The 24537-nt window shown below is 37.3% G+C and overlaps 2 protein-coding genes across 3 annotated transcripts; both read left to right on the top strand.

Annotated features, from left to right (window-relative positions):
• Positions 1-7451, top strand: LOC114364270 (PR domain zinc finger protein 10). Its single transcript, XM_028320367.1, has 18 exons — positions 1-249; positions 401-531; positions 634-706; positions 910-1155; positions 1302-1430; positions 1710-1835; positions 1925-2125; positions 3534-3634; positions 3756-3823; positions 3940-3987; positions 4082-4364; positions 4568-4674; positions 4815-4935; positions 5058-5120; positions 5805-5961; positions 6493-6629; positions 7235-7276; positions 7358-7451. The coding sequence occupies exons 1-18, from the start codon at positions 237-239 to the stop codon at positions 7415-7417; spliced, it is 2106 nt and encodes a 701-aa protein (XP_028176168.1). The 5' UTR covers positions 1-236; the 3' UTR covers positions 7418-7451.
• Positions 7452-8204: 753 nt separating this feature from the next.
• Positions 8205-24079, top strand: LOC114364268 (galectin-8). 2 transcript variants are annotated; one of them, XM_028320364.1, is made up of 7 exons: positions 8205-8536; positions 13968-14077; positions 15418-15564; positions 19752-19971; positions 20298-20422; positions 21636-21840; positions 22428-24079. In XM_028320364.1, the coding sequence occupies exons 1-7, from the start codon at positions 8417-8419 to the stop codon at positions 22608-22610; spliced, it is 1110 nt and encodes a 369-aa protein (XP_028176165.1). In that variant the 5' UTR covers positions 8205-8416; the 3' UTR covers positions 22611-24079. The 2 variants fall into 2 exon arrangements, with proteins under 2 accessions (XP_028176165.1, XP_028176166.1); XM_028320365.1 differs by lacking the exon at positions 8205-8536 and adding an exon at positions 9381-9749.
• The last annotated feature ends 458 nt before the right edge of the window (positions 24080-24537 follow it).

The raw sequence follows: 24537 nt of genomic DNA, 5'->3' as shown, positions 1-24537 counted from the left end.
ATATTTAAAAATTCGGTCGGATATTTTTGTTTTTATTTTACTAATTTCCGACTTTTGTCGTGTTATTACTTGACTTAATTAACAAAATTAGGTAACAAGGTGTAATATGAAAAAAATGTGATCCCAAATTTTGTATTTACCTTTCGATTGTGAATGCATTTATTGGTTTTAAGAAGGAGGTTAATATTATCTCGTTGATAAACAGCCACAATTATTATTATAGAAGTTAATTAATTATGAGTTCGCAGAGTAAGTATACACCTAGTTATTACTTTATGCAAAAAAAGTATTTTTAAAAATGGTTTTTGAAGCCATCTTCAATGTGTACTCCAGTGAAGCTTTGACACGGGTTATGCTTCAAAAAAGTAATAACATTATTGTATGGTGTGCTAAATTACAGATATGTTCAACTCGACAGAGTTTGATGCCCTGGAGGCACCACCACACATGTATTTTCTTGAAATTGACGGACATAATATTATTGAAAACCCAGTGGAATCTCAAGCTATTCCTCTGAACATGATTCTTAATGTAAGTTTTTATGTTACTTAGCAAATTCGAAGGGTGTAAAACCTTTTCTATTTATAATCTTACATCCTGTTATGATTAATACTATAAATCTTTTTATTTCAGCCACAAAATGATCATATTTTGTTACCACTTGTGAAAGGCAGATCGCCATCTGAACAATTGTGTGTTTATGTAGGTAAGGGAATGGTGTTGTTGGTCTTTTTTCAATATTATACATTCTAAAACTTGACAAGCAAGGTAAAGGTTGCAATTAATTTAAAATATCAACTGTGTATGCAAAGCAAGTGTTGAAAGAAATTCATTTTCTTATGTACAAACTACAGATAAGTATTTGATATATTTTATTGTTCCGTCATTGAACATAACATTTTATTTCAGATCCTAATGATGTGCTTGATGATCAACATGTTCAGAATTACATCAATAATCAAAGACATTTATCAGTCAATGGAAATGGCTCCTTACCAACAACTACAGAAGCTAGTAGTCATATTGCAGAAACTAATGGAGTTTTGCAAAAACCCAGCACAAGTGATAAAACTTCTCCCAACAATTCAAAATGTTGTAAAGAACTCGAAAGTAAAGAAGATGAGAAAAAAACATTGAAAAAAGATCAAGGATTTGGTAAGTAAACTCCCATTTTTTGTGTAGAAATCATGTTATTATTATACAAGAAAAATATAAATGAAATGCNTGAAATGCTCTTGCTTAGATTTGTGTTTGTAGAGATAGTAAATAATCAATAGTCCAATATGAATGTTTATTGACAGTTCACTTTGCGGATCGCATTGTGCCTCCCCGAGCCATAGCCGTGTTGCCCGCGGCGCTGCAGATCCGGCGCGGGAGCGTGACGCCAAAACGTCTGATGCCAGAGAGAGTTCGATTTGGTCCAGTACAAGGTAACATCATTGTGCATAGCAGCTTCTAATATTTCCTTGTTATTGCATATTAATACAAGTTATAAGACTATAAATATGATGGCAAGTGTATTCCTCTACCACATATACATATTATGTTTACCTTATCCACAAAACTGCTATTAGACATGGTGACCAAGATGCTGATGCAAATAGTACCTTATCTGTTATGTCCCTTAGATCTGTATTTTTTGTGTCTACTCAGTGGATAGTCAAATTGTACAGAATCCTATAAAAAATGTAAGGTTTTATTAATTTCAGGGGTTACGAAGTCAGTAACAAAGTCTGAAGCCCGGGATATACTTTGTAATGCTGTAACTTCAAGGATCCCTGTATTCTTTCTAAAAAGTGATAACAATGTCACACATATTGATGTTTCTGATAGAGGTAAGTAACTTTAAAAATACGAAATTAATTTTTGAACAATCTTTTAGGATGAAATGACATCAAGTTTGTAAAAATTTATTCTTTAACAGATAAGTCCAATTGGTTTAGTTTGCTGCCTTTGGGAACTCAAAGTACGGCAAATGTGTGGTTATATGAAGATGGTAACAAGCTATATGGAATAACAGCGCACTCAGTAAAACCCAAGACACCCTTGGCCATAGGATACAGTAAACACTATGCACAGGAGCATAATCTACCTTCGGATCTACCAATATTAGACCTAACACGAGGTATACATCCCAAATATAATGTTCAATCATTGCTTTTATATACTCAACATCAAATAAACCGCACCTTCCGCGACGCGAACTTTAACGATTTTCTTCTGACACAATCATGGTACCCCAACAATATTGGTGTTATTTGAAAGCCCAATAAATGTACTTAAAGAAAAACACATTTAATTTCTTAATAAATTATTAACATCCCAACTAGTCCCAACTTCCCAACTAATATTATAAATGCGAAAGTAACTCTGTCTGTCTGTCTGTCTGTTACGCTTTCCCGCTTAAACCTCGCAAACGATTTTGATGAAATTTGGCATATAGTTTGAGTCCCGGGAAAGAACATAGGATAGTTTTTATCCCGGTTTTTGAAACAGGGACGCGCGCGATAAAGTTTTTCTGTGACAGACAAAATTCCACGCGGGCGATGCCGCGGGCGGAAAGCTAGTATACCATAAATGTGACTTGAAAAAATACCTCACTTTGGGCCCACCTATGGGATCAATTAGACCATTTTTTATGGTTATAAAACCAAATAATGATTTCACGTGTCCTCTTTAACAGATGGATAGCAATTAAACCCAACTTAACAGTTTTATAGCCATAAAAGTTGGCTCTAGCGTAACTACCTATTTTTTGAAGAAGTGACTCTGGATCCTTCTAAAGACACATTTTTGGGGTAAAAACCTTTCCTTTAATGAAATGAAGGTTAGAACTAGACTTTTAAATGGTACCGATATTGGTGGGAAGTGGGGATGCATACGTTTGAAAATGCTTGTCGCGGGAGGTGCGATTTATTTGACGTCGAGTGTATGTTTAGTAGCACTTTTTTATTTTATGAGAATATTAGTAAATTGTACTTATTGTAGAGTGGTTTCTTCACCATAAGGCCTCAGCCTCGAATTTAGCGGGCAGCAGCGCGGGAGCGGGACGGGCAACGCAGACCTTCTTTCTCGAAACAAGCGGGCAGCTCGCTCGGCGCTTCAGCGGCGAAGTGTTGTGTTCGGGGTTGTGTTGTCGAGATATTTGTTTTTATTCGCAAACGAAATGTCTGAACAACGGCGACAATTTTATTTCGATTCAAATTTATTCCTAACGCACGATTTATTATGGGCAAAAGAAGAAGTGTGCTGCCCGCCCGTTGCCCGCTCCCGCGCCGCTGCCCGCTCGTTGCCCGCTCCTGCGCCGCTGTTTTCGAGAACCGGTCTATTTGATTTTACGCATAAGATTCTGCCGCTCCCGCTCCGCTACCGCCGCCGCCCCGCTGCCCGCTAAATTCGAGGCTGAGGCCTAACAGCGGCGGCGAGGTTCGAACCCGCGTTTCTCGAATCTCGAACCAGTCAGTCCGACACCTTTCATCGTCGGACTATTGTTATTCTAAGAATATTAACATATTTTGTGGTTTGTTTTGCAGACCTACCAGAACTGCAGCGGCGGTGGTGGTGTTACGAATGCCATCGAGCATTGCCCACTGCGTCTCAGCTTCAGTATCATGTGGATATTTATCATCATAAGGTATGTGAAGATTCAGGATTGATTTTGATAATAAGTTAACATTAGCCTTTGAGTTTCTGTTGTTTATTTATTTTTAATAATATTTTTTGTGCAATTTTTTACCTGGCATTTGTTTCGTTAGGAAAAAGTAACATCGATGGGGCGATACCGATGCCGACAATGCACCAGAACATTTGGAAGGCGGTTCACGTAAGTTTGACTATTATTATATCAAATACCTGAGTCCAAAGTCAAGCTTTGCCACACCATCTAAGAGTGTTTCAGTTGTAATTTGTAGCTTAATTAATTGTCTAATTTTATTGTAGCTTGAAACGACACATGGCGCGCTACTGTACCAAAAAGCCAGAAAAAGTGTAAGTATTCAGTCTATACAATATGCCTTGTCTTTAGTCATTAAGGTTTTTTAATATTATCAAGATAAGAGTTAATTTTCATTATTCGTTTTAGTGATAATAATAAAACAAATACTATATCAGAAATAGGACAGAATGTGTCATTAAATGTAGATGATACTAGATTGCCATCGGATGAAAGTCTGCAGAACTTCACAAGTGGGATTGATTTCTCAACCAATTTGTTCGACACAGACAGAATGGCAGGACTTGACATATCAGGGAGCTCAAGATCCGAAACAGAATTCAATTCTTACGGAATACCTTTCAAGGATAACAATGATTTAGATGTGCAATTGGGACAACTTGCAGGCAACATTGGTAAATCTGGAAATGAGGTTTGTGCTTTTTTATTACATTATTCATTCACCATAGCTCTCGCAAAATATGTTTCTTTTTCGACTGAATAATTGTAAATTGTCCATGCTATTATTTCGACGCCGGACGCTGGTGGTGGGAAGTTTTACTCCGAAACAAAGTGATGACTTTAGTAGACTATATTACTTGTTACTCTTATATTTTTATTTGACTTTTGTTTCAGGATCAAGAAAAAAAGGAAAATAATTCAAGCGAACCTTTAACTATTTTAATATCATGCCTATACTGCAAGCAAACAATTTTGAGGGAGAAAAAACGGAAGCATTTAAGGTAAATAAAAAAATAATTTAATTATTTTGAATAGTAGGCAGGTAGTTTGTAATCGTAACCACTCATGTTTTTTTTAAATCCTATTAATTTGTTACAATAATAAAAAGTTACCCACTTATATGCCTCACTTATTCTTACAGGGAATGTCCTCAGAGAAAATTCGATTGTATGTGCGGCGTTGCATTCAACAGCTCAGAGAAACTTGCTCGTCATGTACAAACTGAGCATCGAGAAAAACAAGATAAAAACGCACCAAAGACTGTAAGTTGTTGTTCATCACTTGGTGCACAAGTCAACTTCTGAACTGTTTTTTAATTGAAAGAATTGACGTGATCACATCAATATTTGGGATATGTAATAGTCACGACTGTTTTTTTCTTTAGGAAACAAACGATGAGGCGAATAGTACGGAGTTCAAATGTGAAAAATGTCCACTAGTATTCAAGGTAATTCCGTTTCTTCATATTAATTTCTAAAGCAACGTTAATTTCATATAGATGACCCAAGCTGAACTGTCCCACCAAACTCAAAGACAGAGGGGCGCTACCATCGCTCAACTATATGGTTTCCAACATGGCAAAAATCGGAACCAGCGATCCGGTATTGACGGTGGCGCCCCACTGTCAATACCGGATCGCTGGAAGGACAGTTCAGTATTTTGGAACTATAGTAGGTACAGTGTCAAATAGACAACACATGACACAACCTTATTCCAATCGTAACAAAGACGCGTTCGTTGTGAACTTCTTGGCTACTTTGGGCGCCACGAACTATTCGACACTGACCGTATTCAACATCAACTAAGTTCACATTTTGGTTGCAAAACGGACTTCATGAGCGTGTGGGATGCGTGGGTCTCATACTATTTCTACCATACCAAACTTCTATCGTTTCAGCGGTTCAAGCGTGACAGATAGAATGACATTCAGGGGGCGTAGTGTGAGTTTACGTCAAACGCATACGATGTCGACTGCGTAAAAAAGTGACATTACAAAATGTATGACGGATTTTACAGCGCCCCTAGCGGAAGAACTAAAATCTTCATTTTTTTAACGCCGTCGCTAGTGACGACGTTTCATGTAAACTCACACTAAGCCCTCAGATTTATAATAAAGTGTGTATCGTTGTAGCGGCGAGGCATGTTCGTGAATCACATGTGGCGCGTGCACCGCGCGGCCGCCAGCGCGCCGCTGCAGCGCCGCGTGCGCCTCTACCCGTGCGGCGCCTGCGCCAAGCTCTACCGCACCGCCGCCAAGCGCGACGCCCACCGCGCGCACCACCACCCCGGTACACTAGCTCCCTCCACCATGGTCATCATTCCAGCGGCGAGGCATATTCGTGAACCACATGTGGCGTGTGCTAGGCAGCGTGCGCCAAGCTCTACCGCACCGCCGCCAAGCGCGACGCCCACCGCGCGCACCACCACCCCGGTACACTAGCTCCCTCCACCATGGTCATCATTCCAGCGGCGAGGCATATTCGTGAACCACATGTGGCGTGTGCTAGGCAGCGTGCGCCAAGCTCTACCCCACCCCATCATTTCAGCCACTGGACGTCCACTGCTGAACATAGGCCTCCCCCGATGACTGATGAACAGTTTTCAAGAAATTAAGCCATGCTTTGCTATTTGAAAAAAAAAAATTACGCACCCTGTACTTTTATTATATTACGAACGCAATACATGCACTCTACCCTATCCTACCACACAGTACTAATGTTACTACATAGACACAAAACAACACGAGTAGAGTCATTCATAATCTTCTATAAAATATGCATAACAAGAAGTCCTCCGTATAACACGCATTATATCCACAGGTGCAAACCTAATACGAGCGCAAACTATCGAGAGCGGTCTGAGGGCGTGCGAGCCGGCCGCGTGCGAGGCGTGCCCTCGCCAGTACGCCACCCGCGCGAAATTGCTACAGCACGTCCGCCAGCACCACCCGGACCTGGTAATAAACTCAACACATACTAGTAATTATTAAAGGGACTTGAGTGGGGGCTTGAGCTCAGATAAAACATTAAAAAGGTGTAAAATATCGCACGCGGTACGTGACCTACTCCACNTACGCCATGGGCGCGAAATTACATTAAACACGTACGCCAACATCACTCGTCGGACCTGATATTTTTTTATTGTACTTATAGGGCTGGCTAAAAAAGTTCAGAGCCGTTACACGATTGACTACTATTGAATAGACCTCCATACTCTTTCTTCTTCTTTTTGGACTGTCGAAAAACGTTCTCCCATTGACTTTGTATGGCAACACAAGCATTTGACGTCACTATTTTGCAAGAATGAAGCGTTCTTTTAGAATCTTGGAATTATTGCTTCATGCTATCAAGTTTTCGTTCTTACCACTTATTCCTCTACAGCCAGGATCTAAAGTGATAAACTAAAAAATGAATTTAGCTTTAAGAATTTAATTTAATTTCCGGAACTTACCTTTTGTCTGGGACTTCGTTCGCGTAGGTTTCGATAAAATAAGTAACATGGCTGAGCTAAGTACCTAGTAGTCGTTTCCAAATTTAATTATTTATTTATTTTCTTTTTCAGGCTCCACCGTTAAAAAATACTTCAAAAGTCAAACATCAACAGGTAATTCAATATCATTTTTTTTATAATTTATCGTATGATTACTTACTTGTATACTTACTTATAGCTTTTTTTAATTTGCAGGTGCAAAAGGAAGTTCCTTCGAAATCTAAGTCTCTACGAGGCAAACGTGGACACTTATGATTAAAAATATGATTATTAAAATGGTCACCAAAGAGAACTGATTTTAATTTATACTAACTCAAGTGAGAACTCTCTAACATTAATCCTTTATTTAAATAAATATCACTACTACTTTTTATCAAATATTACATTACCTTCCTATTTCAGGTGTAAACAGAACAATATTTTAAGAACGAAGAACCTTGCATGCTCTTTCAATATGGTGAAAATAGATTCAAAATGAAAGAAAAATATCCCGATATCGCAAAAAGCTGCCTTCCAGTAAATGTTAGTACAATTTTTTCCCAACATTTTAATAATCTGTTAGTTATTTAGTGCGGCAGCACTAACTGACATGAAATTCATTGTTTTCATAATTGATAAACAAGCCTCGTATTAATTAAATCAATATCGTAAAACTTAACACTCCAGTCAAGTATCTATTACTTTCATACATACGTCTAATTGTACATCAACAGCACATCAAACTACATTTTTGTTGTAATATCGCACCTATTACAATTACATAAGAAGCTAGTGCTTACTTTGATGTGCCGTCGTCTGTACAATGGTGACAATCAAAGGCAAATATTGATTGATGTCATTGTAGACTAAATTATATTATTTTTTCACTGGTAACCCTGAGTGTACAAAATATTATAATCATTATTTACTTCACAAGAAAACATTTATTCAGCCTCTGTATGGCTAAATATTGACTCAGTATAAAAACTTCTATGTATATTTAATTGTTCAATGAATTTTTTTCCCATAAATGTACCAAAGAACCTAATGACGTTGTTTTTTTTAATGTACAAATAGTGAAGTTTGTTAGAACCACTGAGAGTAACGAGATAATATTTATCTGCAATGCTGTAAATAAGTTCATTCAAGTATTCGTTGACCTATTGTTTATCCTTTCTACTCTTTTGTTACTTGTGTATTGTTTATAACTTCATTGTAGTGGTGACAAAGTAACACAATGTTTTAATCAGATCTAATCTAATTAGTTACATTAGTATGCCTGGTGAAGTGGTAGGCTGTATAAGTTGTATTAAAATGGATTTTGGCGTTCAAGAAGGCACAATCCCGAGGGATTTCATTGAATATGATTTTGCCGAAGATGCTTTGGATTTTGAGGTTAGTTGTGAAATATTAGATCATTTGATATTAAGCTAAAAATAAGGCAGGATAAAAAAATAACTGGTTTAAATCGAGTAAACAAGTTTTTTGGTCCTTCCTTCCCAAAGTTCATTGTATTTCTCTTAGGTAATTTATTATAACTGAGAAATTATTTTATTGTGCTTAAAATTGGAAGAGATATTGATTTTTGTATTCTTGAAAATCACTAACCTTATTTTAACTAACCCATGATTCATATTCCCATCATTTTTATTGCGTTTGTTTATTGTTTGCACAGTGCTGTTAGCTGAGTGGTATGATGATACCAGTTATAGTATTGCAAAATGTACTGTGTATACGTCAAAATTATTTTCATTGCAAGTTATAGGGAAAGGCAGCTTTTAACATGGACACATTTGTTACTACTGACATTAGACAATTTATTTATGTAACAAAAAAATTAAACACATTTACATTTTTAACCGGATGAACTTGCTGTCAATTACTGAAAACGTTTCAAAAGCTACCATAAATGTTACATCATGTAGAATTGCAACACCAGCTATAAATTCCACAAGTCGTAATTACTGCCATCTATCCCAATAACCGAGTACTAAAGAGCATTCTATAAAATTCATGCAGGTTCTAAAATTGCAATTTGCAACTTTACAAACTATTTTAAGTATAATAATTTATGAGTATATTTGTTTTCCGCGTTATACTTAGAAATACAAAAGATTACAAGCCAATACCTCATAATACGATTGTTTAGCTGTGTCTTCCAAAAACTACCACAAAAAAGTTAAAAGTTTATACAAAAACAAGTCACAAAAAACTTTATAATAGTTTGGTCGCGATATTAGAAGGCAGGTAGGCCCGCTTTAACTGCAGTCGTCACTCGTCCGTCAGTCATCTTCGTCACACAAAACACAAACCGAGCATAATATCGCGCTAACACAGTTTCGATTTCGAGGCGAGCGTGCGTAGATAGACACTAACTAGACTGGCGTTTGTGCTCGGATCGAGCGGATATTTTCGTGAGAATGCGGACTCGCAGTCTCACATATTTTAGTAGCGGTGTGTTACTTGTTTTGTGAGTGTTTAGTGAATAAATAAGTGTACGATGGTCAGTGGCAATAGATGCGGCTGCGGCGCATTTTGCCGTCGCTTGTTTTGCCGCGCGAGACCTCCCGAGGACGATGTTAACGACGAAACAGTACCTGTTACTTTGGTAAACTATAACAAATAACAATCTTTATTAAAACTTCTTAAAATTTTCATCAAATTGTAAATAATCAAATAAATATTATTCAAAGTTACATGCTTTAACTTGGCATCAAATTATGTTACTTACACAGGGAAACAGGAAAAATAAACAAACTTTATAGTTAATCCGGTAAATATCTTGCTTTCGTTCGGGCAAATGTAAGTAGGTATTTATGATTCAGGCCGGAAACTTGATTGTTATTTACTTACTCAACAAACAAAATTTTATATTAACTTTATAGTTACAAGTCTACAATATAGGGACTAATAAAAATAACAGTTCGTTATGCATGCCTGAAAACCGATAACTGTGTAGGTACAGATAGGTACTTTACCTACTAATGCAACTGTAACTGCAATATGTAGTGTAAGGTCACCGGTTAAAATTGTGTTCGCCTTTCTTTGGGTGTGCGTTCGTTCATGAAACTCGACATCGCACTTTATTTTCAGATATTTTTTGGCCTCCGTTCTAGTGATGTCATTGCAATATTTGACTAATCCATCTGAGATTAGACACGGGTGAATGAATCAATCATTTTAAAAAGTATTTTGTAGACCTAAGAGACTTGTTTTAAAAACTGAAAAAAAAAAAGAAATGGTTATTTTATTTCTGTCTGTGAATATTGTCGCGTTCGCGCGGGAAACTTTCAGCAGCATTAAACATCGATACTGTCCTATTCATTGACGATACCATTTTTTTATTTATCATTTTCGTCTTCATTTGTTATCCCTTATAAGTTTAAAGCACATTTAAACCTTTTTAACTACACAATAATAATAGATGAATTACTTGCTACAGACACGTAACTCTCACCCTCCATTCGTTAGGTTCGGGACCGGGATTGTGGAACCAGTTTAACAACATTGTTTTTTTTTTAATGTTTAAATGTCTAGCACGAGTCTAATGCCCGACCAACTGCAGTGAAACTCTGGGTTCAGTTTTGAGTCCCTGGGCATATCCCTCCATATTGTTAGAATTTTGAATCAGAAACGAGAAAATCCGTAAAAAATCGAAGGTACTTTTAAGCTAGGTTTTAGATCTTTCACTTAGGTACATTCAACTGTAGATGTTTTATGTAAGGAACATGATGAGATAACCTTTTGACTTAGGCCTATATTTACTTCACTGGCAAGTCACAGTTTATTGATTGAACTCTAACACTGAAAGGGAAATTGGGGCCACTGGCGGTGGTGCTACTAAAAATATTGATTGTTTCCCAACACGCGAACTTCCAATGTAAGCCCGCTTGCTTTGCAGGTGACTAACGCTCCTTTGTTTATTTAATTAATTAAAGTAGGTATGTACTTAACTGTAGTTAGACGTAGATTGTATAAGGATGAAACGATTTTCAATCGCGTCTGAAATTTTAAATAATAATGTAAGAAAGTATTCATGCAAATCTTGTAAAATTAACTTGTAGGTTTTAATGTTCTTTACGTGAGAAATTTCTGTAGTTAAGTATTAAGTATTATCAAATCCTTTTATCTATCTTCGTTATTACTACATTAAGTACCTAATGATCGTAACTTTTAAACAACTAAATCATTTGTTGTGCCTTTAAATAAATAAATAAATAAAAAAATTATCATGGCAAATAGAAAATTTAGAAATGACGTTCTAATAGACGCGTTCTTATCTTGAAGACAAGGCGTTGGCTTAATAAATAAACCCTGGCACCAATTACCTATGGCTAGTAACCTGTAGCTCGATGACCTCACGCTGTAACTCAATGTTGTCCGAGCTTGGTAATGAATCGTGCTGGGTATATTGAACGAGTGCTTTAGGCAATGACAGGATGCTACGATCGAAACCTTTTACGTATTACAGACTGTATTATTCTGTTTTCCCACTTTGCCAGCTACATAATCTACAGTTTGTTGCCTAATTCATATTCTTTGAGATTCAAGTAGTTAGATAAACTCTAGACTTAACTGATTCGTAATAGAACTCATTTGACCAGTTAGGATGGCCTTGTCATTAATTCAATAGTTTATTGTTTATGTTATTAATGAATATTTCATTCCTGTATCTGAGATTGTATGTAGACTTACGTGTTTTGTTAATTTAACACTATTTTAAACAATATTTAATTAATACCTAAGTAATTTTAATATCTGGGGGCACGGCNCTTCTCCCACGGCCAGTGGGATGCTAGAAGCTTGGTGATTCTAGCACCTGTAGGAAAATAAAAAAAAAGTTTACCAATACTGCGGTAGGTGTAGTTTTCGATTTCGTTGTAAAAAGATAATACCACCGATCAAAGGCCGAGCTGCATATTCATAAAATATAATAAAATTTTATTTTTATGTTTATTAATTTAACCTTTAAGATTTTTATATTTTACTAGCTGACCCGGCGAACTTCGTACCGCCTTAGCGTAGAGATTTTCTTAATATTTTTTTCCGTAAGAACCATCCTTGGACTTCCACAAACATTTAAAAAAAAGAATTATCGAAATCGGTTCAGCCGTTCACACGTGATGCCGTGACAACGCGAAACGGGTTTCATTTTTATATATATAGATAAGTATTCAAACATTTAGATAATAACGTTAAAAACATTTAAAAATCGAATGAGAACGTTTTCGACTTCTCCGCGGACGAAGTCGCGGGCAAAAGCTATTTGTAAAATAATTAGACTAAAAAAAAGTCTAAAAGTGCCTACCCAAAGTCATTATTCCACGCGGACGAAGTCGCGGGCACAGCTAGTTTTAAATAAGAATGTAGGAAAGCTTTCATGCAAATCCTGTAAAATTAACTTGTAGGTTTTAATGTTATTTATGTAAAAAAAAAAATATTTCTAAAAGATGTCACATGTACATTTATTCTGGCGGTCTCTGCACTAAGCTAGAAAGCTTGTAAATGTCTGTAGTTAATCAAATCAAGTACATAATGATTGTAACTTTTAAACAATTAAATGATTATTATTGTTGCTGGCAGTTTGGCCAGCAATCCTTTTTTGATATTGTTTATGGTTTTTTTTAACATTGTTTTAGATTTTGAAGTTGCTTTTTCTATTCTCTTGTGTTCTAGTGTTAATGTCTTGAGCAATATACTGCTTTTTGGCCCTTTTTTGGAGTGTTTCCTTGCTTCTAGCATAAGATCACCACACCGGCAGGCCTATCTATAACATACAGTCCACTCCATCGTCTTTTAACAATTATGTCAAATAGAAAAAATAGAAATGACGTTCTAATAGACACGTTCTTATCTTGAAGACTAGGCGTTGGCTTAGTAAATAAACCCTGGCACCAATTACCTATGGCTAGTAACCTGTGGCTCGATGACCTCACGCTGTGACTCAATGTTGTCCGAGCTTGGTAATGAATCGTGCTGGGTATATTGAACGAGTGCTTTAGGCAATGACAGGATGCTACGATCGAAGCCTTTTACGTATTACAGACGCTTCTGTTTACCCACTTTGCCAGCGACATAATCTACAGTTTGTTGCCTAATTCATATTCTTTGAGATGCAAGTAGATAAACTCGAGACTTAACTGACTCGTAATTGAACTCATTTCGTTTTATATGGCCTTGTCATTAATTCAATAAATAATTATTTATGTTATTAATGAATATTTTATTCCTACATCTGAGATGGTATGTAGACTTACGTGTTTTGTTAATTAACTAACACTATTTTAAATAATATTTAATTAATACCTAATTTTAATATCTTAGGTATCAAAATTAAGTAGTCATGACGAGTTTTCAATATAACTTAATATGCCCAGAGATTCGAACCTACAACCTTCCATTGTTCCGATATGAGAACTCACTCTCATAATCAAGTTCGGTCATTTGCATACTTTAAGTATCTAATACCCTTGCAGCATTTTGTGTTGAATCACATTGATAAAAAATTCTTTAATGTTGGTAATTCACCATGTTTATCAAACGACATGACTGGAATAAGATTCGTCACCGAATGACTCGAGTAGTTGGTAGATTTTAGAAGTAGGTAGTAGGTATAATGTTTCGTGTTGTATTTACGAATTGCTTGCTTACTTGATATTCTATAGATAAGCAAAAAACATTGAATGGGTGCCAAATTACATCCTATGAATGGTTTTCTGTTAAGTATTACGATTCTAAAGATCCTACAACGATCATCATCCTGTTATGCTATAAAGCGAACACAATTAAAAACGTTATGACCTCATTTCAAATTATCCTTTTTCAGACGCAGCTAGCGGAGGCTCGCGACGTGAAGTTTACACAGGTGCTGGCCGAGCCACTGAGCATAGGCTCCCACATCGTATGTACCGGCACACCCAGCGAGGATCTGCCATGGTGAGAATTACCGACTTGTTAGTAAACTAACTCGACAACATAATCTTATCTTATCGTTCGGAAATATTTATTGGATGTTATTTTGATAAACGGTATTTAAACGCTTTCTTTGTTGATTTATGCCAATGCACTAGCATGACTATATTCTAATATGTAACTGAAATATTTGTACCCTGCTCACTGCTGTCTGCTTGTTGATTAATATTAGGACAAAATAATAAAATTAGTGTGTAATTTGGGAAACATTACTTTCATATTGTTATTATTGATTTATTATGAACAACATCAAAACAAATGGAATAGGAAAATTAGAACGTTTCAGGCCTAAGTGCCTTTACGGTACCTACCTGATCACGAAAATTAAGTCACTGCCATTTATAGGGCAAGAGTATCGAGGCCACGCCGTACGTCTAGCCACTTACTATGCGGTCGCTAATTGCCTGACCTCTTCTACAATTAAAATCATCATCGCGCCTTGTTGCTGAATAGAATATCTATAAATAACTAATAAAACTTATTATGTAATTAAGTTGCATGAAATTCTCATGTTCATAAGTTATGGGATATTATCGCTCGGACAATGTTAAACATTAGATTCAGAAACTTAAATAAATTGTAAAGTCCTGTGCCATGTAGACTCCTGTAGAGCTCTGATATAAAGCAGATAGCATTTAGCAATAGCCGACAATGTAACCTACCCAGTAAAATGCTAAGTAGGTACCTATTTCATGTACAAGATCAAATGCTAGATACATTCACCTTCCCTCCAGTGCGCAATGCGGCAGACAGTCAAATAAATAGGTAGAACTCGTTAATTGAAGTCGCAACAAGAATTATTTGAATGATCTCATCACTTTGTTTGTCTGTTATGTATTAAAATTGCGGTTGCGGGAAGCACCTGAAATACTTGAAGGTGGCATTTGTCCAGCAGTCAACGTCCTTTGGTTTTATTGAAACGATAAACATATCCTAGAATAGGGATGTTTCCTGGGTCAAAAAGCAAGAGTTTTAATTAGTCCGTCAGTTAACTTATCAAAAAATACTCTACACGTATTTTTCACTTTTTCAAACTAATGAAAATTTAAAGAGATAAAGCGCGCCAAAGTTCCTAAGAAGAGGCCCGTGACGTCAATGCGTGCATAAAAGTGCCGCACGTTGTGACGTCGTACGGAACTTCAACGCACCATAACTATGTAATTATTTGTTAGATTGACAAAATTATTTTTTGATATTAAACATGACGGACTAAAAAAATTTTTTTAGGAAACTAGACTTATTCAAATTTTTAACGTTAAAGAGTTCTTGAACCAAATTTTTAATAACTTGAAAAAATCTTATAGGTTCGCAGTAAACATAGGAATGGGAGATCCAGACTCGGGGCACGGCGATATCGCGGTTCACTTCAACGTCCGCCTGCCACAGCGGTACGTGGTACGCAACACGCGCCGCCATAGCAAGTGGGGGACCGAGGAGACCACGGCGTTTAGGTAAATAGGTGAAGGACATTTTTGTTCTTTTGTTTGAGATGCAACCTAAGGATCACTCAATCCCTACTTTTTAAGTGAACCCTATGGTAATACATAACAGGAATTTTGCTTTCATAGGGGTCACTTAAAAATTAGGGATTGATGGTGAAAACAGGCATTAGCCATCTGAAGCACGGAATCTATATTTTTTTAGGACTATCAATCAAGTTTTTTGAGCTTGCTGTGTTAACCCATCAAACCCTAAACGGTCGCCGGAGACTGCGGCAATAATGGATTTCTATTGTATCTTGATTCGCGGGTACTTGAAGGGAAACAAATTATCAACAAATATACAGATTGTATAGGTCTAGGTACGACTCATTTGTTAAACGAAGCCAGCCGGCCAGGATGCGTGCAAAATCGATAAAATGAACGTCAGAATCAATAGTTTGAATTTCTTAATACTGAACCCCGTTTATAGTTACTTTGCCTGACCCTTGCCTCCTTCAGACACAATATCGTGGGAAAAGGCTTCATACATACAGCCCAGCAAGAGTTTGTTGCAAAATGATTCCTAAATCATGTTTATTTACGAGTGTCTCGCGGTCAGAACAATTTCAATTGTGACCTCTGTTTGTTTTTCCAACCACATGATTGAAGACGAATAAACTTTTCAGAATGATTGTGACAGGTGAACGAAGGTTAATATCTAATCGTATCGTATCAGTCAGAGTGATATTATTTATTATTAGTTTTAATTGTTGCTCAGATATCGATACCGATTATCATAGTTAAGCAATGAATAGTGGGATTAAGATACTATCTGTAGTAGGATTGATAAATTTACATAATTATTGCTTTTTTGCACGTAAAATATAGTAAGTATTGTATAGGGAGTGGTAGTCGTTAAAAAAAGAAACTTGCAAACCATAAGTGCGATGAAATAATTAAATTCTGTGAATCTAATTTAAAGCATAATTTTTACTGCTAAACATTACTAAGCAAAACAATAGCCATGAAAATCAAGGTAACTAATTACTAAGCGGTAAAATAAGTCATCAGAATCTAACCGTGGTACGGCTAATGTTTACAAAGAAAATTTAAAATATGTGTTTCGTCAGACACGCCAAAACCACGGCTTCGAATTAGAAACTACGCTATATTAATGCGTAGGTAGATAGCTAAGACAATATTTGCGTTAAGGGGAACCAGGGACAAAAGTCTTTTCCACCACAATCAGTCTCGAAACTTAGTCGCCGTCAATCTTAACGTACTCGCGTAACCTTGGATTGAAATTACACCTTAAATACAGCCATAGTTGTAGGTCCTTATGACTATCAAAAGCTANGTTGCCGTATCTCTACCCTCCTATAATGCTCTTAGTCAGACGGCTGACTAAAGGATAGTTGTTAGAGTATTATAACACCAACAATCGTATAAAAGTATAACTCTACACTAGTCTACACTCCTATAAGTCCCTTAGACAGGTATAGGTGTAATTAATTGCAATAATACAGCTTATACATCACGAGTGAACTGTACTAATGCTTTAAGTACACATTGGAACTAAATGTGAACTCTTAAATGGAGTAAAATGTTACTTGGGGTGTCCTGGAAGAGAATAAATGATAATAATACAGCACACAATGATTGTATTTTTTCGGGGATCGAACCCGGAGAGTAATCCAACCGCCTCTGTGGTCTAGTGGTAAGACCACCTCCTTTAGATGCAGAGGTCCCGGGTTCGATTCCCAGATCGACACTGTTGAAAGCTCCATGAGCACGGAGCAACTGATGAAATTGGCGGGCGGCGCTTGCAACAGTGCCGAAATATTGGAAACTCGAATGCACATGAAACATGGTAGCAATCTCGTCAATAATAATAATTATTCTAAGACCTATACATAGTCTGAAACAAGTTGGTCTACAATCATGTCTTCATTTAGAAAGTTGTGCCGTCAATTGGATTATGGTGTACTACTATTTTCCTTTCATTTATTACAGACCACCTTCCGGATAATCCGCGGCGCCGGCGAATGGTCGGTGTACGCGGACGACTCGATGATAGGCGAGCTGGAGTTCCGTGCCGCGCCCGAGGGGGTCAAGGCGCTTCGGTTCCGCGGAGACTTATATCCTGAACAGGTGTACCTGTGTCCTGCTACCAACTCGCCCGTTAGAGAAGAGTAAACGACGAAATATCGAACGATTGAACTATTTGTACGTAACGGAAAGCGCAGCTTGGGACGCCGATGACCTCACAAAGGTATTATAGGAAGGCGCTAGATGCAGACCGCTACCAACTGGGAAAATGTTCAGCAGTGGACGTCCTGTGGCTGAAATGACGATGATCAATTTGTGTGATACGTGGCAAGCTAAAATCAGTCTAAAACGTGAGTGAGTACGAGCTAAGTTGCGCATCAAGCTGTTAAGTTGATATCGAGAATGAGGCTAGGAAGTTATTATGTCAAATTTAGCAGCATACATGCTTGATTTTGCAGCCTCGATGGCTTGTGAACGAATAAAGATTACTGCCAGATGCAGTTACAAGGACTTACGACGCGCTCTCAGAAGCACAGATTGTTACTTGCAACGGACAATCAAGTTAATTATGTCTTCAATTACTTATCTGACTGCATTACAAATCACCTGAGAGCAACTATATTATAATTATGTACATACAACTTTATGTGCTTCAAGAATAATGTTAAATAAACTTGGGAAAATAACTTTCTATAAGACCATGACAGCAAACGAGAACATAGAAACCGATATAAAATCGAAATAATATAATGCATTTATTATTATCCGATAAAAGTAAATATTTAGGGTGATTAAACTCAAACCGTCCATCAGATTAGATAGGTCGTGCGCTAATTTATGCCTAATTTAAGTAGGCGCGCACACCATTGATTTTTAGTTGGCAGATAGTTGTGCCCGATTTTAAATTGTATGAAGAATCGACCAAATCGAATCGGCGTAGTGTGCGCACTCCCATACAGGTACTATTATTATTTATTCTGTGCCCATACTGATCAACTGCCCGACTAAACTATCGGCCGACGAAAAATCAACGGTGTGCGCCTACTCTAAGGCAAATATGTTTTTTTCTGAAATCCTTTCTATAATATTGATACTGCACGCNGGGTCTTGACCGACTCTCGGGAGCACTCGGATTAACAACTGGCCCCGTGGTGTCGCTACTCACCAACAGCTCGCCACAAAGCTGCCCTGCGGGGCTTATTATTATTATTATTATGTAATTTCTTAGAAACCTCGTTTGTAGTAATTTTGCCGGACGCTTGCTACCCTCAGACACAGTATCGTGGGAAAAGGCTACATACATACAGCTCAGCAAGATTTTGTTGCAAAATGATTCCTAAATCATGTTTATTTACGAGTGTCTCATCTCACGGTCATAACAATTTCAATTGTGACCTCTGTTTTTCCACCCACATGATTGAAGACGAATAAACTTTTCAGAATGATTATGAGAGGTGAACCAAGGTGATATCTAATCGTATCGTATCAGTCAGATTGATTTATAGTTATAATTTTATTGTTGGTCAGATATCGATACCGATTATCATAGTTAAGCAATGAATAAAGGGATAAGACACTATCTGTAGTATGATTGATAAATTAATTTACATTTATTGCTTTTTTTCACGTAAAAGATGGTAGGTATTGTACAGGGAGTGGTAGTCGTAAAGAAACTTACAAACCATAAGTGCAATGAAATAATTTTTATTCTTTGAATCTAACTTAAAGCATAATTTTTACCGCAATACACTAACTAAGCAAAACAATAGCCATGAAAATCAAGGTGACTAATTACTAAGCGGTAAAATAAGTCATCTGAATCTAACCTTGGTACGGCTACTGTTTACAAAGAAAATTTAAAATATGTGTTTCGTCAGACACGCCAAAACCACGGTTTCGAATTAGAAACTACGCTATATTAATGCGTAGGTAGATAGCTAAGACAATATTTGCGTTAAGGGGAACCAGGGACAAAAGTCTTTTCCACCACAATCAGTCTCGAAACTTAGTCGCCGTCAATCTTAACGTACTCGCGTAACCTTGGATTGAAATTACACCTTAAATACCAGCTATAGGCCAGCCATAGTTGTAGGTCCTTATGACTATCAAAAGCTAGTCTTATTGAGCGCCTTACTGTTATTTTAACCATCCAATGTGTGGCATTCCAGATTATTCCCCTTCAAAATGGACCGTCCGTTCACGATAGAGGTCCTCGTGGACGAGAAACAGACGCTGTGGGCAGTGGACGGCGAACACTACTGCAGCTACGCGCACCGGCAGCCGAGCCCTCACGTCGCCACTTGGGTGCAAGTGGCTGGTGTTAGGAACGCCACGCTGAACATTAACAAGACTGATATTTATCCGACGATGGCGCCCCCGCCCATTGAGGCAAGTTCAATTACATTGGCATATCCTTTACAATATAAATGTCCCTGAAAGCTGAACCTAAAAGTAAATGATCTTCGTATATACCATCCTAGACTGCATCCCACTTAACATCAGGTGCAATTGTGGTAAAAAAAACTGTCTTGTTATGCATTAAAAAATACAACTTATTATTTTTATAAGCAACTCGACACACTCGTACCAAGCCTTGTGTCGATCGAACATCTGTCCACAAAACTCTGTTTCCATTCCCAATTTAATTAGCTTCAATATTACAGGTTTACAGGTATAGCACTTAAACACTAAAACTATTATTTCCATTTTTACAGGTGCCTTTACGAGCATTTATTGATGCACCACCGGACCCATCCGAGCCGATTTGCTGGAGGGCTAACGCGATAGCTACATTATCAAACGGGGTGCCAGAGGGACACCAATTAGTTATTCATGGAAGGTGAGGGACGTTTTGTGTGCATTTAAATTTTAAGTATGTACCTAGTTGTTCTCAAATGGCGACCATTGAGCCGAGAAACGCAGTGCCGGGTTAGGATGCGCGTCGTGATAATACTCTTATCGGCGTCAAAATGTATGGACAAAATTGATAAAATGGGCGTGTTAACTGATTATCATCATCATCATCCTAGGTCATCCTTCGGGTATCTAACTGGATGGACCGACTATCTCGGATCGTGGGAAGTATCTGGATGCAAACAGTGAAGCATCAGTCGTTAAGGAAATCCTTGAGGGACGCCTTTGTCCGAGGTAGTTGTTTATAAATACGTTTCATTGATGTCTTACAGTGAGGATATTTACCCATGAACTTCAGCAAGCTTGGTTTACTCGACTGACAGAATCTATTTTTGGATTCCAATATGTGCGTAAATTATCAAATCGGAAGTATACTTGGCAACGTTTCTGACGAATAATAACATTGTCTTACCACATATACAATAGTAGTGTTTAGAGAATAAATTACGTTCAGCTGCACAAACCTAAGGCTGAAACATTTTACCCATCGTTTTACCTTATTATAAGACTTATTGCATAGAAAATTCAATAATAGCTTCCAGTGACAAGAATATCTTAATAACTCAGTTTTAATTTCAGTATTCCTTTTATACTCTAGCTACTATTTCCTACAAATCTAACAATGTACCTACTTATTTTATTGACATGAAAGCCTTGAGCAATAGATTTTCACACAATTTAGCTCTTTCAACCATAGTTTCTAGTGATTCAAGCACCTAAAACATGTTGTTATTTGGGCTTAAAGTACGAGTATACGCTAACTCTGGTCAGTAAAGACACAATCAGTAAAGATAGAATAAGTAACAGTTAAAATAAACCTGTACTACTAACCTATCTCTGTTTCTACAAGATTTATTAACATTAGTTTTATAAGTGTTATTTAAAGCAAGTATCGCTCTCTTTGTCAGTTTTGCGATGCCCCTACGGGGTGTCATGTGTGCAAGGTACGGACGACAGCACATCAACCTAAACACAGTGGCGTCTTATCTCATTGTAATACAGGCTATTTTGCAACAAAAATGTATAGGTTGATGTGCTATCGACTGTACATAAATTGTATTTTACCACCTGTACTTACCATGTGACAAGCAAATAAATAAATAAATAGAGAATAACTAATGGTACGCTATCTTTTGCAGATTACGGCCCATGCTGCACTCGTTCGCGGTGGACCTGATGGACGGCGCGCGCGAGTGGCCCGCGCCCAATGTGCACGTGCACGTCAACGTGCGCGCGCACGTCGAGCCGCACCTGCCGCGCCAGCTCGTCGTGCTCAACGCCTGGTACGGCGCCTGGGGGCTTGAGAGGCGGCAGCGCACCGCGCGACTCGTGCCCGGCACGCAGGTAATGCAGAATAATTGATAGATTATTATTATTGACGGGATTGCTACGATGCAGGGATGTTATGGATATCCGTAACGGTAAACTAAACTATCGGATATCAGAAATAAAAAAATATCCGTAATCGTAACCGATTCAAAAGTTTCGGATAAAGACCGAGACTAAATCTTAATATTTGTTACTTGCCTGGCATTCCCTGGCACCACCTAATATCCTCGCCTGTTTTACCCTTATCATAGGTGTCCTCATAGTACATAAAGTGGCTATGTGGGTCGCGCAACTTCTTGCTATTTGAATTTAACGTTTTTAAAATTCTAATATCCGTACCGAAATATCCGAAACTTTCGGATAATCCGAAATGATTTCACACCCGTAACCGAAACCGGTATAATATTATTCTAATATCCGTAACCGTATCCATAACCGAAACTTCATATCCATAACATCCCTGTAGCAATCCCGTCAATAATAATTATTCTAAGACCTATACATAGTCTGAAACAAGTTGGTCTACAATCATGTCTTCATTTAGAATGTTTTGCCTTCAATTGGATTATGGTGTACTACTATTTTCCTTTCATTTATTACAGACCACCTTCCGGATAATCCGCGGCGCCGGCGAATGGTCGGTGTACGCGGACGACTCGATGATAGGCGAGCTGGAGTTCCGTGGCTCGCCCGAGGGGGTCAAGGCGCTTCGGTTCCGCGGGGACTTATATCCTGAGCAGGTGTACCTGTGCCCTGCTACCAACTCGCCCGTTAGAGAAGAGTAAACGACGAAATATCGAACGATTGATCTATTTGAACGTAACGGAAAGCGGGGCTTGGGACGCCGATGACCTCATAAAGGTATTATAGGAAGGCGCTAGATGCAGACCGCTACCAACTGGGAAAATGTTCAGCAGTGGACGTCCAAGCTAAACACTCTAAAACGTGAGCGAGTACGAGCTAAGTTGCGCATCAAGCCGTTAAGTTGCAAGCATGAAGCTAGGAAGTTTTTTGTCAAATCAAAGTTAACATCATGCTATGCACTTGATTCTGCAGCCTCGATGACTCGATAGCTTGTGAACGAATAAAGAATACTCCCAGATGCAATTACCAGGACTTACGACGTGCTATCACAGTACAGATTGTTACTTGCAACGGACAATCAAGATAATTATGTCTTCAATTACTTATCTGACTGCATTACGAATCACCTGAGAGCAACTATAAAATATTATAATTATGTACATATAACTTTATGTGCTTCAAGAATAATGTTAAAAACCAAGACAGACCATGACAGCGAACGAAGACATAGAAACCGATATAAAATCGAAATATAATGCATTTATTATTATCCGATAAAAGTAAATATTTAAGGTGATTAAACTCAAACCGTCCATCAGATTAGATAGGTCGTGCGCTAATTTATGCCTAATTTAAGTAGGCGCGCACACCGTTGATTTTTAGTTGGCCGATAGTTGTGCCCGATTTTAAATTGTATGAAGAATCGGCCAAATCGAATCGGCGTAGTGTGGGCACTCCCATACAGGTACTATTATTATTTATTCTGTGCCCATACTGATCAACTGCCCGACTAAACTATCGGCCGACGAAAAATCAACGGTGTGCGCCTACTCATAGGCAAATATGNTACTGCACTTTTTCGGTATTTTTGATTTCATAGTATGAGAAAAGCACAATCTCACTTTGTTAGTATTATTTACATTTTATATTTGTATGTTAACGTACTTTATAATTCTATTAATTTGTAATCGTCTAATACTCTTTAATTTAATGTAAGTGTACCTACTTTGTTACCAATTTATTGTTGTAAGGCACAAAAGTCACGTGGCTTAACATTGTTTATTCAAATCTTTATTATTTTATTTCAACTTACTAAACTAAGTAAACGATAATCGAATCTATGTAGAATGTATTATGTGTTGTGTTTAAGTTCAAAAGAGTTAATTAGTAGTTCTGTTGCAACAGAACTGCACTGTGACGTCAGAATTAGCATTATAAAACTATAATCTTTAATAGCTAAATCTATGCATCCCCTTACCCTTATACACATCTGCTTTCTGAATACTATTCTATTCTACAAAATCTAGATGTATGAAAATAACAGCCAAAGTGATCTAGCCATTGCTAGATCTTGTACATTTTTTTATAAAATAATAACAATTATCACATTAAATTAATCTAACTCCACTATTTATGGATGGACAGTTGTATGTTATACAGTGATTAATAAATCAATTATGTTAAAATGACACATTGTATTATTATTTTTATTACCATTGCCCAAGATACGAACGCGAAAAAAATGGCTTTATAGAGAAGAATAACAATTATTTATTGATGTAATACACTGCAACATTTTATAGTAAAATCCTGGCTTCTAAACTAGTGTAAACTGTATTTCAGGAGCCAGTGTCTTCCTATTAGGTGAATACAGACAGTCCTACTAANAATGTGTTTAAGTATTTGTCGAAGAGAAATACTAAGGGTTCGGACAATATTTTCATTGAATAATTTTTCCGACAAGAGTGTCAAATTGACTGACATGTTTATCGTATAGTACAGTCCACTATGAAAATTAGCTGTGGTTTGTTTCAACTACCTATTTTAAAGTTTTTTGTCACTTTCTAAGTGTTGAATTTTATGCAATTGGGAAAGAAGTACCGAGTTTGAAGCGTTCATGAGCAGATA

The sequence above is a fragment of the Ostrinia furnacalis genome, unplaced genomic scaffold (genome assembly GCF_004193835.3).
Source record: "Ostrinia furnacalis isolate ACB-3 unplaced genomic scaffold, ASM419383v2 OfSCF7367, whole genome shotgun sequence".
NCBI classification, from domain to species: Eukaryota; Metazoa; Arthropoda; class Insecta; order Lepidoptera; family Crambidae; genus Ostrinia; species Ostrinia furnacalis.
The sequence above is the reverse complement of the archived record's forward strand: the minus strand, read 5'-3'. Positions and strand labels throughout refer to the sequence as shown.

Bases quoted from the DNA above. Each gene is read 5' to 3' on its own strand.
- LOC114364270 (XM_028320367.1), top strand. The intron at 2,126-3,533 runs GTATACATCCCA...TTTGTTTTGCAG, and splicing joins AATATTAGACCTAACACGAG to ACCTACCAGAACTGCAGCGG. The intron at 5,962-6,492 runs GTACACTAGCTC...TTATATCCACAG, and splicing joins CCGCGCGCACCACCACCCCG to GTGCAAACCTAATACGAGCG.
- LOC114364268 (XM_028320364.1), top strand. From the start codon at position 8,417: ATGCCTGGTGAAGTGGTAGGCTGTATAAGTTGTATTAAAATGGATTTT. The intron at 8,537-13,967 runs GTTAGTTGTGAA...ATCCTTTTTCAG, and splicing joins AAGATGCTTTGGATTTTGAG to ACGCAGCTAGCGGAGGCTCG. The intron at 21,841-22,427 runs GTAATGCAGAAT...CATTTATTACAG, and splicing joins GACTCGTGCCCGGCACGCAG to ACCACCTTCCGGATAATCCG.